At 43.5% G+C, this 16,862-nt stretch overlaps 1 protein-coding gene across 12 annotated transcripts in view; it reads left to right on the forward strand.

Moving 5' to 3' along the window:
• itsn1 (intersectin 1 (SH3 domain protein)) overlaps positions 1-16,862 on the forward strand; it is a 295,505-nt gene that overhangs the window by 72,166 nt on the left and 206,477 nt on the right. For all 12 annotated transcript variants that reach the window (XM_072513357.1, XM_072513350.1, XM_072513346.1 and 9 more), the window contains 2 exons: positions 7,483-7,542; positions 10,724-10,816. In XM_072513357.1, the coding sequence (XP_072369458.1) occupies positions 7,515-7,542; positions 10,724-10,816 (121 nt within the window). In that variant the 5' untranslated portion in view covers positions 7,483-7,514. The remainder of the gene's footprint in view (positions 1-7,482; positions 7,543-10,723; positions 10,817-16,862) is intronic.

A 16,862-nucleotide genomic window follows, 5' to 3' on the forward strand; every position in this document is an offset into this window, starting at 1 on the left:
AAGTTCCCTCATCCAACAATCCCCAAACAAACAGCCCACAGCAAGAAAACACAAAGAACAAAAGCACCACCCACCGAAACTCAGACGGGCAAGTCTCCATCCCACCAAAGTGCACAAAAGCATAAACACACAAGATAAAACACAAAAGGAACAAGGAACGTTACCAACATCTACCCCAAAAATGAACCAAAAACAAAATGGAAAATCGACTCTTTATTTCCCCCCCCCCCCCCACCCCACCCTTGTATCTCCCCTAAACCGAGCTTTTTTAAAAAAAAAAAAGACTGATACAAAGTAATACGAGAAGACATAGCCAATTTTAACAACAGAAAGAAAAAACCCCAACCGAAACCCCACCAACATTCCAAGGGGGAGCGAAGAAAACCAAATAAACAAAAACCCCCCAGAAAAAAACAAAAGGAAAACGGGGCCCATTTAGGCCAACATATTGTCACTGAGTCCAAAAGTTCTCAAGCTCCCACCAGTCCTTTTTTCTTTTTGCAAAGTCCAACGCCTCATCGGGCGACTCAAAATAATGATGTTGGTCTTCATGCGTAACTCACAGACGTGCCAGGTACAGCAGTCCAAACTTCAATTGCTTCTTAAAGAAAATTGCCTTGACTTGATTGAAGCCTGCCCTCTTCCTCGCCACCTCAACGCTCAGGTCCTGGTACACCCACAGGATGCTATTCTCCCACTTGCAACTCCGCGTGCGCTTGGCCCACTGCAGAATACGTTCCTTGTCCAGGAACCTGTGGAATCTCACCACCATCACCCTCGGAGGGTCCCCTGCCCGCAGCTTCCTGGCAAGTGCCCAGTATGCCCTGTCCACCTCCAGATTAGATTCTGCCGGTGGGGCCGGTTCTCAAGGTCCTCCACCTTCTCCAAGAGCCTTTTCTGCTGTTCTCGAAGCATCTCCAGCTCCACTGCTGTTTGGTGCTCCTCTTGTTCCAGCAGCGCCTTCTCCACCTTCTGAATCGCCCGGTCCTAGGCGTCCAGTCTGCTCTCTAGGCGATCAATTGACTCCTTGATCGGATCCAGGCATTCCCGCTTCTGTCTGGCGAAGCCATCCTGAATGGCCTGCATCACTGAGTCCGGAAGAAAGTCCGGGGGAAAGGTCCAAAGGTCCAACCAGAGCGGGAGCCACCAAATGTGCGACTTACTCCTCCATAGCCGCCACCGGAAGTCCCATGGTGATTTAAAAAAATTTAGCGAGTAAATCAGAGGTGTTTGTATTTCTTCCCCCTTATCGCCTCCAAGTTTTGATGTGGAAAAAGCAGTTTACATATCACAACAGCACAGCTAAGAACATGGAATCTGGAGGACCCTGAGAATGTTTTTTTTGTCTGTAGCACAAAACATTATTTAAATAGTTGCACCAGGTCTTGCAGCCCATGGGGAGAGTTGTGTAGTGATGAAGGTAACGTTAATATGTTATTGACAAATAATAGCATCGGTATCATTTGAGCAGGAGAGAGAGCGATAAGAAGTTCACACTGGTGATATAAGACTCTACTTTGGGACAGGATTGGAGGAAATGTACTTCAGCCAGCAATGTGTGCCATGGAATTGTATAGAAATTACAGCACAGGCAGACTTTAGGCCCAGCTTGTCCATGTTGGCATTTATACTTCACACGAGTAGTAATCTGAATCCCATGTATTCATCTCATCATGCCTCTTTCCTTCAGTGCCTGTCTAGTGAATTCTTTGTCAGTATGGTCTTTGCTTCCATCGTGAACCCTTGACAATTACCCCTCAACTATTCTGCTTTCTGTCTTTCCCTTCAATGTCTCTTTGTTCTTGTTCCCTTATTCACTGGAAACAGTTTGTTTTTGTCTGCTCTGCTCCAATCTTAACATCTTTAACCATACGATTTTCCGGAGGGGGGTGCAAAATCAGTTTGTTTCAACAATTCTAGTTACTATTTACTGTTTAATGTTCTCTGCACTGTCCATTTGCAGTTGATTTTACTGTGCCTAAATAAACACTACAAAATAGCTTGTTCCTAATCTGTTTTGAGTGTCGATTTCCTGTAGTTGTAACTGGTGATTGCATTAATGCTGATTACATTCTCGTTGGAGGTCTAATTTTAACAGACTGCTGGAATTTACTGTGCAGATTTTTTGCCTTTCCGTTGGCCCTTTTCCCTCTTATCCTGTTTAATATGTTTAAGTGTATTCTATGTGAAAGGTGCTGTATAAATACATCGGTTTTATAGTTTTGTTAGGACACAAGTTTTTTAAATCTCCAATTAAATCAGGAAAAAAAAGGTTTTGCTTTGAATCCAGTAACACATTGAAGGTGTTTCTTGGACTACCCCCTTTGCATTTTCGGTCATGTTCTGGATCTGGCATTGAAAACGAGATTTGACTTTATTTTTTTTTTTCAGTTATATTGTAAGCGCATTATAAAACTCGCTGGTAACTTCATTGGGTGTTTATACTTAAAATCCCTTTTCAGCAAGAGACATCTGAATGGGAAATGTTCTTTGTCTGCAGCATTTGAAACTAATTTAACCCATAATTCCGAAACATCCCTAAATATGGGCAGCACGGTAGCACAGTGGTTAGCACAATTGCTCCACAGCTCCACGGTCCCAGATTCGATTCCCGGCTTGGGCCACTGACTGTGTGGAGTTTGCACATCCTCCCTGTGTCTGCGTAGGTTTCCTTCCACAGTCCAAAGATGTGCAGGTTAGGTGAATTGACCATGCCAAATTGCCCTTTGTGTCTAAAAAGGTTAGGTGGGGTTACTGGGTTATGGGGATGGGGTGAAGGTGTGGGCTTGGGTGGGATGCTTTTTCCGAGGGCCGGTGCAGACTCGATGGGCCGAATGGCGGCCTCCTGCACTGTAAATTCTAATGAAATTCCAAATGGTACCGATATACTTGCATTTTGTAGAGCCCAATTTTTGAATTTCTGGTTAATGTCTGTAGATGTGAACATACCTAGAACTCCTCGTGATCGGCAATGTGGAACTGTAGATTTAGATGTTGCATTATGAAGTATAAAATGATGTATGACACAACTGAGAACTATGTAAGATTCATTTTTTATTTCATGGGACGTGGGTGCCTTGGTAAGGGTGGCATTTGTTGCCTGTCCTGTATGTATGAACAAGGTTAATGTGGGTTTGAGTACGTACCACCAATATACTGATGTAAGAAGGCACATAGCCCAGACCTAGCATCGGTGTTGAGCGGCAGCATGTTAAGATCTACACATGGAGATATCTCCATGCCTGTACCCTGTACTGCATAGATGTGTGTCATTACAAATGATTAAAGACTTCCTCAACAGGCACATTCACTCGCCACACCATTGCAACATTGACAATCCCTAATTGCTCTTGAACTAAGTGGCTTGCTCGGCCTTTTCACGGGGCAGTTGAAAGTCAGCCACATTGTTGTAGGTCTAGACTCTCATGAAGGCCAGACTGGGTAAGGTGACAAATTTCCTTCCCTGAAGGGCATTAGCAAACCAGATGGGTTTTTACAACTATCATTGATAGTTGTCATGATCACCATTACAGAGGCTAGCTTTCAAGTCCATATTTTATTAATAAATCAAATTAAATCCTACTACCTGCCGTGATGGAATTTGAACCTGTGCCCCAGAGGCTGAGTTTGGGTTACTGGACCAGGAGACCACCATCTCCCCCTATTTCACAATATTTGAAAACCCATCATTTTGGTAGAAAATGGCCGAATGCTCTTTTCTCAATCTTTGTTCTCAATCTTTCCACGACATGTTGATAGAAATGCAGAAGAATGTACATGTTCTGAGAGAATCACTCCAATCTATACTATTAGTTGCTACTATTTTTAAAAACCAGCTGCACCGTTCACCTGCCGACATCCGTCACCGTATTTTCCCAAAATGATGATGCTACCTGTCTCAGCCACCTCCCGCGCAGTCAATTCAAATATTGGTTTGAGATAGTTGCATCTAACTTCATCTTCCCTCTTCTGACTTTCATTCTATATCCTTTGTTGTTCTGTTGTTTTCCTTATGTTTCATAGGGATATGGTCAATTCAAACTCTTACGGACCTTTTAATACCTCAACAAGATCCCTTTCAGCACGGTAGCACAAGTGGATAGCACTGTGGCTTCGTAGCGTCAGGGTCCAGGTTCGATTCCCCACTGGGTCACTGTCTGTGCGGAGTCTGCACGTTCTCCACGTGGGTTTCCTCCGGGTGCTCCGGTTTCCTCCCACAGTCCAAAGATGTGCAGGTTAGGTGGATTGGCCATGATAAATTGCCCTTGGTGACCAAAAAGGTTAGGAGGGGTTACGGGGATAGGGTGGAAGTGATAGCTTAAGTGGGTGGGTGCAGACTTGATGGGCCGAATGGCCTCCTTCTGCACTGTATGTTCTATGTTCTTTCAATCTTCGATTTTTTTACAGAGGCCGCAGAGGTTTGTAATTGCATCCCTTTCAGCTCTGACATTTGCCAGATACCAGTTTGGTAATCCATAAGACATAGGAGCAGAATTTGGCCACTCGGCCCATCGAGTCTGCGCCGCCATTCAATCATGGCTGATATTTTCTCATGCCTTCTCCCCATAACCCCTGATCCCCTTATTAAACAAGAACCTATCTATCTCTGTCTTAAAGACACAGTGATGTGGCCTCCACAGCCTTCTGCGGCAATGAGTTCCACAGATTCACCACTCTCTGGCTGAAGAAATTCCTCCTCATCTCTGTTTGAAAGGATTGTCCCTTTAGTCTGAGATGGTGTCCTCTGGTTCTAGTTTTTCCTACAAGTGGAAACATCCTCTCCACGTCCACTCTATCCAGGCCTCGCAGTATCCTGTAAGTTTCAATAAGATTCCCCCTCATCTTTCTTAACTCTCAACCAGTACAGACCCAGAGTCCTCAACCGTTCCTCATATGACAAGCTCTTCATTCCAGGGATCATTCTTGTGAACCACCTCTGGACCCTTTCCAAGGCCAGCACATCCTTCCATAGATATAGGGTCCAAAACTGCTGACAATACTCCAAATGTGGTCTGACCAGAGCCTGTTACAACCTCAGAAGTACATCCCTGGTCTTGTATTCTAGCCCTCTTGACATGAATGCTAACATTGCATTTGCCTTAACTGCCGACTGAACCTGCACATTAACCTTAAGAGAATCGTGAACAAGGACTCCCAAGTCCCTTTGTGCTTCTGCTTTCCGAAGCACTTCCCCATTTAGAAAATAGTCTATCCCTAAATTCCTCTTTCCAAAGTGCATAAGCTCACACTTTTCCACGTTGTATTTCATTTGCCACTTCATTGCCCTCTCTCCTAGCTTGTCCAAATCTTTCTGCTGCCTCAATACTACCTGTCCCTCTGCAGATCTTTGTATCATCTGCAAACTTAGCAACAGCGCCATCAGTTCCTCCTTCCAGATCATTAATGTACATTGTGAAAAGTTGTGGTCCCAGCACAGACCCCTGAGGCACACCACTGGTCACCGGCTGCCATCCTGAAAAATACCCCTTTATCCCCACTCTCTGCCTTCTTGCTAGTCAAACAATCCTCTATCTATGCCAGTTTCTTACCCTTTACACCATGGGCTCTTAACTTATTTAACAGTCTCCTATGTGGCACCTTGTCAAAGGCCTTCTGGAGATCTAAATATATCATGGCCACTGAATCTCCTTTGTCTAACTTGCTTGTTACTTCCTCAAAGAACTCTAACCGATTTGACAGCCATGACCTCCCTTTGACAAAGCCGCGCTGACTCGGTCCTATTTTACCCAGGGGGCTAGTACGGCGCCGGAGTGGTGTCCACAGCTCCGGCGCCCAAAAGCCGGTGCGAGATCGCGCATGCGCCAACAGACGACGCGAGATTGCGCATGTGCGTGGGTTCCCGTCTACAGGGGCCTGGCGCAGAGGAACATAGATTCCCACGGAACTAGCCCACCCGCCGATCGGTAGGCCCTGATCACTGGCCAGGCCACCGTGCAGGCCCCCCCCAACCCCCCTCCCCCGAGGTCGGACGGCCCCCGCAGACTGAGCTCCCGCGGTCCCACCGGGTGGAACCATACGTAACCCACGCCGGCGGGACTCAGCCGAACTTGGTGTGCATTCAGCCCGTCGAGGCACGGAGAATCGGCCGGGGGGGGGGGCCCCCAACAGGCGCGGCGGCGATCCCGCGGGCGCCCGAAAATCGGCGTCCGGCGTCAGGGCAGCGTGACGCGATGCTCGCGCATCGAGCGGGCTAGGAGAATCCCGGACCATATCTCTGGGTATTTTATTATGGTCGGAGAATCCTGGCCCATATCTCTGGGTATTTTATGATGCCTTTTGTTCTGTTATGTTTTTCAGTCATTTGGTTTAACTTCTAATTCTGATGTTTCATCAGAGATCACTGCCAGATTGACTCATTTCAGTGCTATTTCCGCTAGCACCTTTTTTTTTGTGTGCAGACCACCCGGTTTTAAGGCAGTATGCTCTTTTCAATGTTCTCTATCTTTCCACTACCTCCTTATCAGTCATTGCTATAGTTACGAAATGCCTGTTTTCCTGGAAAATCGATGCCTCATTTTTGGGAGAGCATCGATTTTTTTTTCATGCAAGGAGCATGTTCCAATTATCTGTTATTTTGCATAATTCCTTCATGGGATATGGACATTGTTGGCGAGGCCACATTTGTTGCTCATCCCTAAATGTTCTTGAAGATGGTGGAAATTTAGATGCCTGGTGACATGAACAGCTCTGTACCTTTTCCAAAACTAACTACTTTGTTTTGACACTTTTTACTCCGGATGTATTTACAAAAACCCCTGCAATCCTAACCTCTGTGCCTGCCAAACCAGTTTTTCAACCGTCATTATCCCATCCTTACCTTTCTATCATTGACCTAAAGATCTAACCCATGGCACCTCCCTCTCCCACTGATCTCCCCCTTCACTAATGCAAATGCAAAATATTGCAGATGCTGGAAACCTGACCTGTTTCATCGACCTAAAACATTTTGTTCTGTTACCTCTCTTCACCAGTGCTGTCAAACTTGCTGAGTATTTTCCGCATGTTGTTTTTTTTTAATTCAAATTTCCAGCATCTGCTGTATTTTGCTTTTGTATTTTTGTTTAATTCACGCCACTTCTCTTCCAGTAATGCCTGCCTTGAAGTTCTGCTAGTCTCTTCAGATGGATTTCAGTTTGCCTCTTTTTGGCTCCTCCTCATTGTTTCTTTGTATTGGATGAGAAGTTCTGATGAAAAGTTATTGATCTGAAATGTTAACTCTTTCTCCCTTACTGAATATTGCCTGACCTGCTCAGTCGTCCCAGTATTTTCTGTTTTTATACTGCATTTAATTTTCACTTGGAATTTACAGTTCAATGCCATAGTCAATGTGCAAATAATGACTCATTGTAGAATTTTGTATTTCACCAGAGGTGAAATTACAGTTTACATTGCCCATGTTGTATAACATTAAGTAAGCTCCAGTATCTGCTCAATCAGCTAATAATTGCTAATCTATTCCAGGCATCTGCTGACTAGTTAAAACTAAAGGAAGCATGGCTCAGTTTCCGACTGCTTTTGGAGGTAAGTTCTTTGCAGAATGTTAAATGTTATTTTGATTGTTGCTTTGAGCCTTTGAATATTTCCAAGCCCAATTTCTCAGCTTCAAGAAAGTTTGCTGTGATGGTCCTCATTGCACCCAGCTGTCAGGGCGGGTAATAGTTACTCGTCTACATTCAGGGCTTATTCATCTTACCCTTACAATAAATACGTGTGAATGGTATGCTCAGAATTTCCCTCCCTCGGGTAGAAATTGTTGCTGCAGGCTAAGACAGAATCTTGAAGTTGATTTCAGTACTTTATTTTGAGAATGGTGCAGTTTGTGTGTTTAATCCCATGTGATATACAGTCAGTGTGCAGCCCACTCCCAGAAGTACAAACACTCGTGCTGCTCTGAACAGCCTGTCAGGGGCTTCAAGAATGTGGGTTGGGCTAAAATCCTTTATTATACTATAATAGAAAAAAGCTAGCCTCAATTTGATGCCTCCCTACAGTGAAACCATTGAGCTGGTGTCTTATTAGCGTAATGATTGTTAACCTAATGTTCCACAATAAAGGTGGTGTAGCAATTTCCACAGAGTGGCAGTTCCCCGGTGGATTTGCACTTGTTGAAATTGCAAAGCCCCTGTCTCACCCAATCTTCCTCACTCAGGCTGGGTGAGACAGGAGCAGCGAAGCAGTGCATTGGAGTGGAGTAACTGGGACAGAGGGAAGAAACCACTAGCTGCCGTAAAGGAGATATTTAAAGGGACAGTTTAAAGGGTGAGGATAGGTTTCAAAGGTAAATGGTTCAGACAATCGGGGGGGGGGGGTGGGGGGGAGAGACCGGGAGAGGAGTGTCGGACCAGGAGGGGAAGGGGTGTCCGTTGTCAGGTCGGGTTGTGTGGTTGGCTTGCCTGCGCGCAGAGTGACTCGTGCAAGGCGAATTTGGGTGTTTAAATAGTTACTGAGGAGTTAGTTAGAAGTGTTTTTTTTTAATCCTCCTCTAACTCTTTCAGAGTACCTATCAGAGAAAAACTTGGAGAAACATCCGAACATAGAAATTTAAATTGCTTCTGTCGGGTGGTTCCCAGCCCAGGACTGTCCAGGGGAAGTTGGTGCATCTGGGCAATTGCCATATAAATCCCTGGGTGGGAACGTCCTAGAAAGATTTGCCAGGGCATCATTGGGGTACCCACCCAAATGTGATGCTGGGGTGTATCAGGAAGGTATGGGCCATTGTTTTGTTGAAATCCTAGAAACAGCATAACATTTTATCACAACAGCAACAACATCTTATCTATATGGTGCCTTTAACATGAATCCCACGATCCTTCACAGAAACATTATAAAACGAAGTGTGGCACTGATTCACATCAAGAGATATTAGGTGAAATGACCCAAAGCTTGATGAAAGAGGTTAGCCAGGAGAAGAGTCTTAAAAGACGGAAAACGAGGTAGAGAGGTATAGGGAAGGAATTCCAGAGCTTTGGAATGAGGCAACCATCAGTGGCTGAGCAATTAAAATCTGGGATGCTCAGAGGCCAGAGTTTTGAGCAGTGCAGGTATCTCTCAGTTGTGAGGCTGATGGAGATTACAGAGATGGGGAGAGGCAAGGCCATGAAGGCACTTGAAAGCAAAAGATGAATTTTAAAATCAAAATTTTGTATGACCCACAGCCAATTTGGACATTGGGAAATGTATGTAACTACAGGGTAATGCAAATCTCACAAGTGATGTGCTCTCTCCTGTGAGCTTACTGAAGTGAAATGTGAAGTCATTATTTCCCCCAAATAATTCAGAATTGGAAAATAGTTGGGAATTTTGTTTGTGCAAGAAGCCCTGAAGTCTCCATATTCAAGAAATTTAAAAGAAAAATCTTAATGCTCACAGCAATGATATTTAAGTTCAACTTCAATACAGTGAAATCTTAATTGTCTCCCACAATGGACAGGATTCTCTGTAGATAACTAGTTTTCTGCATATTGCACAGCGAAACAGGAGGCATGGGTGAGGACAGTTACAAAGTGCATAATGCAAGCCGAATTTAATGAGGCCAGTTATGTTAACCGGAGGTAAATTAGCACAGCGACTCCAGGTAATTCTTCGATGATTGGATCACAGGTCCTGGTGTTTTCACTGATTTCAAGTCAGGCAGCACGGTAGCATTGTGGATAGCACAATTGCTTCACAGCTCCAGGGTCCCAGGTTCGACTCCGGCTTGGGTCACTGTCTGTGCGGAGTCTGCACATCCTCCCTGTGTGTGCGTGGGTTTCCTCCGGGTGCTCCGGTTTCCTCCCACAGTCCAAAGATGTGCAGGTTAGGTGGATTGGCCATGCTAAATTGCCCTTAGTGTCCAAAATTGCCCATAGTGTTGGGTGGGGTTGCTGGGTTACGGGGATAGGGTGGAGGTGTGGACCTTGGGTAGGTTGCTCTTTCCAAGAGCCGGTGCAGACTCGATGGGCCGAATGGCCACCTTCTGCACTGTAAATTCTATGAAAAAAAATTCTATGAAAGTCCTTGTATAAATTTTCACCATTGCTGTTCGTTCCTTTTCCATGTATCTATAGGTGCCTGGCAAATCCAGATAACCGTTGGCTTTTACCTATAGTCACATTTGGAGAATTTTTGCATCCAAGAAATGAAATGTCAAATATCTTGGTGCATAACTCCAGCTCTGTAACTTCATTACTCCGCTTGTGGATCAAAATTCCCTGATTTTTAAAAAGTGTGACCGGACTGTCTGCTGCTTCAGCATTTTCATAGGCACAGAATTTTCATACAATGAGTTGAAAAGAATGCAATCGTGCAAACTCAATGTTTTTTTAAAAAATGAGAATCCAAATGGAAGCTAATCGTTTGTTTCTCTTGAATATTGGGTTAGATTACAGCTATACACAACTGATAAAACCTCATGGAAAAAAAGTCAAGTTGGGGAAAGATGAGGGGACAGTGAGTTTTACATCATGCTGATTGTTGCATTAATATCATGGTGGAGCTCATCCATTTGTATGGTTTTGTTTTTGTGCAGTCTTAAAGGGCCCGTTTGTTTTTCCCATGGGGAACCTAAGTTTTACTTCTTTGTACTACTACTACTAATAATAATAATCGCTTATTGTCACAAGTAGGCTTCAGTGAAGTTACTGTGAAAAGCCCCTAGTCGCCACATTCCGGCACAAAAATGATCCATTGATGATCTGATGGCTTGTTTTTTATTTTGAAACAGGGGGCCTGGATATCTGTACCATTACGGTGGAAGAAAGAGCCAAGCATGACCAGCAGTTCCTCAGTATCAAACCAGTTGGTGGACTGATTACTGGTGAGAACGAAACAAATCTGCACTTACACTGCCTGTTGAATTCTTGATTAAATGTTATCCTTTTTGATTATTTTATACTCTGAAATTCAGGCTTCATTACTGCTAATACTTTTGTTTGTATCTCTCCTTTATCATTGGGAAATTTCTTGTTGCAAGTGAGAAATTGGGCATCACTTAGGAGTTTAGGGAAGTGATTAAAGCCCGTTTCAGGAGTCACGCTTTGAGTAGGCTATGTGAAGTGGTGCGAGATAAAGCTAGGTAGATTGTTTTGGGGTAAAATGGTTCACAGTTTTGCCATAATGGGAGGGAGATTGGGGGGAAAGGCTACTGAAAGCTATCTATACTGTAACATGTTGAGCAGAGGGAGAGGTAAACGGAACAGTCAACTTTGTTGAAATCCAAAGAAACTGAAAAGAGAAGCAGTAGCATGGCCACAATCATGGCAAGTATTTGGAGACTTTGGCCAGGGTAGATGCTGTTTGAGAACCCAAAATCAATTGAATGACTCCTACAGGGGACAATGGGAAAAGTGGGTGAAAGTTGACAGTGATGTGTCGGTGACTAATTAGGCACACGATTGACGGAAATGCGTTTCAATGAAACATTGAGAGGAGATGTACAGTCCGTTGCGAGGTGAGGCAGCTGAGGAGGTACTCATTAGTATATAGTTTTTGTTAGTATCTTTAATCTCCTTTTAAGAATGGTGGCAAAGGGAAACATTGTACTCGTGGGCTGTAGTTAATCCACAAATACAAGCATCAAATCTTTTTCTCCGCTTTTCCCCCACAAGAACATTTAAATTCACTGAACAAATTGCCCAAAATGTTGATCACTTGCTTTAATGTTTAGTCACATCAATAACCAACAGATTTCTTTAGGTTTTTTCACGAAACAGTTTTTGGGTTGCTTTGAGCATAGAATCCCTACAATGCAGAAGGGGGCCTTTCAGCCCATTGAGTCTGCACTGACCCACTGAAAGAGCACTCTACCGAGGCCCACTCGCCTGCAAAACCGTAACCCCACCTAACCATTGGACACTAAGGAGCAATTTAGCACGGCCAATCCACCTAACCTGCACATCTTTAGACTGTGGGAGGAAACCAGAGAGCCCAGAGGAAACCCACACAGAAGCAGGGAGAAAGTGCACAGACAGTCACCAGTAGCCAGAACTAAACCCAGGTCCCAAGTGCTGTGAGGCAGCAGCGCTAACCACTGTGCTACCGTGCCACTTTGGAAAATGGATAAGCTGAGAATCATACACCAGTGTCATCATTCAATGCTATCCGTGGAAATTAAGTTGTTAATTTTGCAATATTTTTAGTTTTCTTTAACAAACCTAATTAATAATGACACAGTATTTTTCTTTCATTCCAATTAATTACCCCCACATCAGGTGTTGGCTCCTTTTCAAAACTGACAAAACAAACCAACTCAAAGACTGACTTTTCACTTAAATAACAGCCATTGTGATTTTGTCGATGTGTGTCAATGGCTTCCTTTCATCAAACTCTGGCTTTCTATCCAGCTTGCTTGAAACTCTGCCTGTGCTGGTGACCACTGAAATGTCAAATGGGAGTTGATGCAGACTTAACAAATAAAAGCAAACTCTCAAGGTTGTAAGCACTGCACTTTAAGCTCAAGGGTTGCAAGGTTGTTCAAAAGCTGAGGAAGCCTTTTTTTGATGCAAGAAGCGCTGTGCAATTATGGTTTTCTTGAGATTTCTTTGGGATACCTAAATTGAATAGAGAAAAACTTATTGGGACCTTATTGCAGAGAAATACCTTTTTGTTGCAACCTTTAACTATAAACAGCAACATAGAATCAAAGAATTTACAGTACAGAAGGAGACCATTCAGCCCATCGAGTCTTGGGCATCAGCCCTTGGGAAGGGCACCAAGCCGCACCTCCACCCTATAACCCAGTAACCCCACCTAACCTTTTTGGATACTAAGGGCAATTTAGCATGGCCAATCCACCTAACCTGCATATGTACTGTGGGCGGAAACCTGAGCAGCTGGAGGAAACCCACGCAGACACTGGGAGAACGTGCAGACTCCACACCGACAGTGACCCAAGCCGGGAATCGAACCTGGGACCCTGGAGTTGTGAAGCAACAGTGCTAACCGCTGTGCTACCGTGCCAAGTTTAATTTTCATGTGTAATTTCCCATTGTTGTTGTGGTAATTGATCTCATGGTGAACCTTGCTTGCATAATATCAGTCAGCCCACAGTTTATCCAGTACGTATTATTTTGACGTCTTCTGAATAGCATACTTTTCTTGTCCAAAAATTTGTTGTCGTAATCATCAGTTGCACTTTGTCAACATTTAAAATTGAATGTTAAGCATTTTAAATGTGATCCTTGGCATAATTTCTTTTTGCCACTTCTGCCATGGATTGCTCACTTACATCACATTGTGATTTTCCAAAACTTATCTTTCTCTCATGGAAATTTCAGCCAGCTTATCAGTTCTTTTTATTTTTAAGAAGCGCCACACTGGGAATCTTTAGAAGGAAAGATCATCACTACTAATTGAAACAAAATGGAATCCTGCTCCCCTATTAGTCTTATCCCACTCACTAAATAAGTGGCAGTTGTGTCTTAAGCTTTGCCTTCCACTCCCAAGATCTAAAGCTCATGCTCCAAGCCTTGCTCCGCACTCCTGTTTTCCACCACAAAGTTTAAAACGCATGCTGCTCAACTTCAGTGCCGATTATAGCTCCACACGTCCTTTCCCAGTTCCAATTTTACTTTTGCTCATATATAATTAATTGGAAACCCAGTGGTGCCCTCTTTAGTGGTACTGTTTCATCTGTTACCTGTTTTCTCTTTCCCAACTTAAAAACACGTTTGTGTGGCCTGCAGGCTCCCTACAGATTCACTTGGCTTTGTAAAAATATATATATATATTTTTTAAATGACCCTGCTTGCTATGACTCGTTTTCTTTTCAAAGTCTTTAGTTTTGCTCCAATCAGCTCTTTTCTCTCTCTCTCTCTCTCTCTCTCTCTCTCTCTCTCTCTCTCTCTTCTCCCCCCCCCCCCCCCCCCCCCCCCCCCCCAGTGCAAGACCATAGGAAGTTAACTACTTGTTAAAATTAAATTTTGCTGAAGAAGCACTTGGCCAATAGGTTTACTTGGCATTGGTTAAGTTTCTTGAAATTGCTCTTGCTCCCATTAACAGTATCAGCTTTGGTCAATTTCAACAACGCTAATTAGTCATGTTTCCTTTGTAGTCAACGCAACCATTTCTGGTAACACAATAAATGAGATCCTGAGGTCACTGCTGCTGTATATCTGATTGAGGGAAAGTTGCCATTTTTTCATGATACTAATGATGGAATGATGTAAGTCTTCCAGCCACTTGTGGCAATTTGTAGTTCATGGGATATCTTTTTCGTCTACAAAATGCTGGACAATTTACACATTAATTAACATTGCTTATATTTAACTCTGCCATTGCTAGTAAAGTTTGAGCTAACCCTTTTACAGACATCTCGTTGTAACCTTGTGGCTGCTAATGGTTTTAGACAAGGAATGAATCTTCCCTTTGAAATGAAATAAAATGAAAATCGCTTATTGTCACAAGTAGGCTTCAAATGAAGTTACTGTGAAAAGCCCCTAGTCGCCACATTCCGGCGCCTGTTCGGGGAGTCTGGTACAGGAATTGAACAGTATTGCTGGCCTGCCTTGGTCTGTTTTAAAAGCCAGTGATTTAGCCCAGTGTGCTAAACCAGCCCCTGTGGCCGCATTGGCCTTTTCCTCTATGGTGAACCACGTCTTCCATGACCACTTCTTCATGCTCGAATACAATAATTTGTTCGATAGTGAAAGGGAGATAGAAGATCAAATATGTAGGCAAATTTCTGCTTGTAAGAACAATAATAGTAGGTGACTTTAATTATCCCAATGTCAACTGGAATTCAAACAATATAAGGGGAACTAGGGAGAAAAACTAATGTAGCGTGTCCAGGAATTTATTTTCAATCAATTAGTGACAAACCCAACGAGAGGCGATGCAATTCTAGACCTAGTCTTGGGAACAAAAGAAGGGCCAGTGGGTGAAGTCACAGTCGGCGACCGTATTGGGGATAGTGATCCCAATTCACTTAGATTCAGTATTACTGTGGAAAAGGACAGAGATAAACCAGGCATGAAAACTTTGAACTGGGGAAGGCACGTTTTGCAGAAATGAGAAGGAACTTGGCTGAGGTGGACTGGCTAGCACTGCTAGAGAATAAATCCGTGGAAGGCACTAAAAAGCGAGATCCTAAATGTACAAAGTAGACCTGTCCCCATCAAAAATAACAGCGGTACTGCCAAATTTAACCCTCTTCCCACCCCACTCCAGTTGCCTAGAGGAGTACAAGGGAAGATCAAACAGAAAAAGAAACCATACAATAGGGACAAAGAACTAAACACTGTATGTAGCCTAGACGAGTATGGGAAGTGCAGAGGTGAAGTAAAAAATAATAATCGCTTATTGTCACAAGTAGGCCCCCGTGAAGGTACTGTGAAAAGCCCCTAGTCGCCACACATTCCGCCGCCTTTTCGGGAAGGCCGGTACGGGAATTGAACCCGCGCTGCTGGCATTGTTCTGCATTGCAAGCCAGCTATTTAGCCCACTGCTATTTTGGGCGGGCAGGGGGGGGGAGGAAATAAGGAAATCAAACAGAGGGCATGAAAAAAGATTTGCAAGTAACATTAAAGAAAACCCAAGGATGTTTTATCAATATATTAATAGTAAAAGGTGAGTTGAGAAAAAAGAGGGACCTATCCGAGATGAAGAAGGGAACTTGTGTGTAGATGCAGAGACTGTTAGAAGGGTTTTAAATGAATATTTTGTCTCTGTGTTTACTAAGGAAATGAATGATGCAGATATAGTAGTCCAGGAAGAACACAGATATTGCATGGAACAATCATGAAGAGAGAGGAAGTACTCTTAAGGATTGGAATCCTTGAAAGTTGATAAGTTGCCTGGGCCAGTGGATTGTTTCCCAGGCTATTGAAGGAGGTCAGGGAGGAGATAGCAGATGCTCTGAAGATGATTTTCCAATCCTCACAAGGGGAGGACTAGAGAAATGCAAATGTTCCATTGTTTTAAAAGTGATCTAAGGAAATTCTAAACCATTATAAGCCAGTTAGACTTGCGTAGGTGGCAGGCAAGTTAGTCGAATCAATCCAGAGAGATGGGATTAACTGTCACATAGAAAGGTATGGACTAGTCAGTGATAGTCAACATGGATTCGTAAAGGAAGGTCTCGCCATACAAATTTGATTGAATTCTTTGAGGAAGTAACGAGAAGGGTTGATGAAGGTTGTGCAGTGGATGTTATGTACATGGATTTTAGCAAGGCATTTGACAGAGTCCCACATGGCAGATTGGTCAAAAAAGTAAAAGCTATGGGTTACAGAGCAATGTGGCAAACTGGATAAAAAGTTGGCTTAGTAACAGGAAACTAAGGTCAATGGCTGCACTTGCAAATGGAAAGTTGTTTCACAGGGTTCGGTGTTGGAACCCTTACTGTTTGTGTTACATGTTAATGATTTGTATGGGAACGTAGGGGACACAATTGGAAAATTTGCAGACGAGACAGATTTCCGAATGGTGGACGTGGAGAGGCTAGCTATAATCTCAAATGATATAGATAGGTTGGTGGGGTGAGCGATATAGTGGCAGATGGAATTTAACACCGAGAAGTGTGATGTCATGCATTTGGGGAGGTCAAACAGTTATAGGGAGTACACAATAAATGCAAATATACATGAGGGGTGGATGAATTGAGAGATCTTGGTGTCCAAGTATACAGGTTCGTAAAGACAGTTGAAGTAAACAAGGTTGTAAAGAAAGCATATGGAATGCTCTCCCTCATTGGCAGAGGTATAGAATATAATAGTAAGGATATAATGTCGGAATTGTATATAAAATTGGTGAGGCCACACCTGGAGTATTGTGTGCCATTCTGGTCACCACATTACAGGAAGAACGTAATTGCTCTGGAGAGGAGGTTTACAAGAATGTTGCCGGGGCTGGAAAGTGTAGCTACG

The sequence above is a fragment of the Scyliorhinus torazame genome, chromosome 8, assembly GCF_047496885.1.
Source record: "Scyliorhinus torazame isolate Kashiwa2021f chromosome 8, sScyTor2.1, whole genome shotgun sequence".
NCBI lineage: Eukaryota > Metazoa > Chordata > Chondrichthyes > Carcharhiniformes > Scyliorhinidae > Scyliorhinus > Scyliorhinus torazame.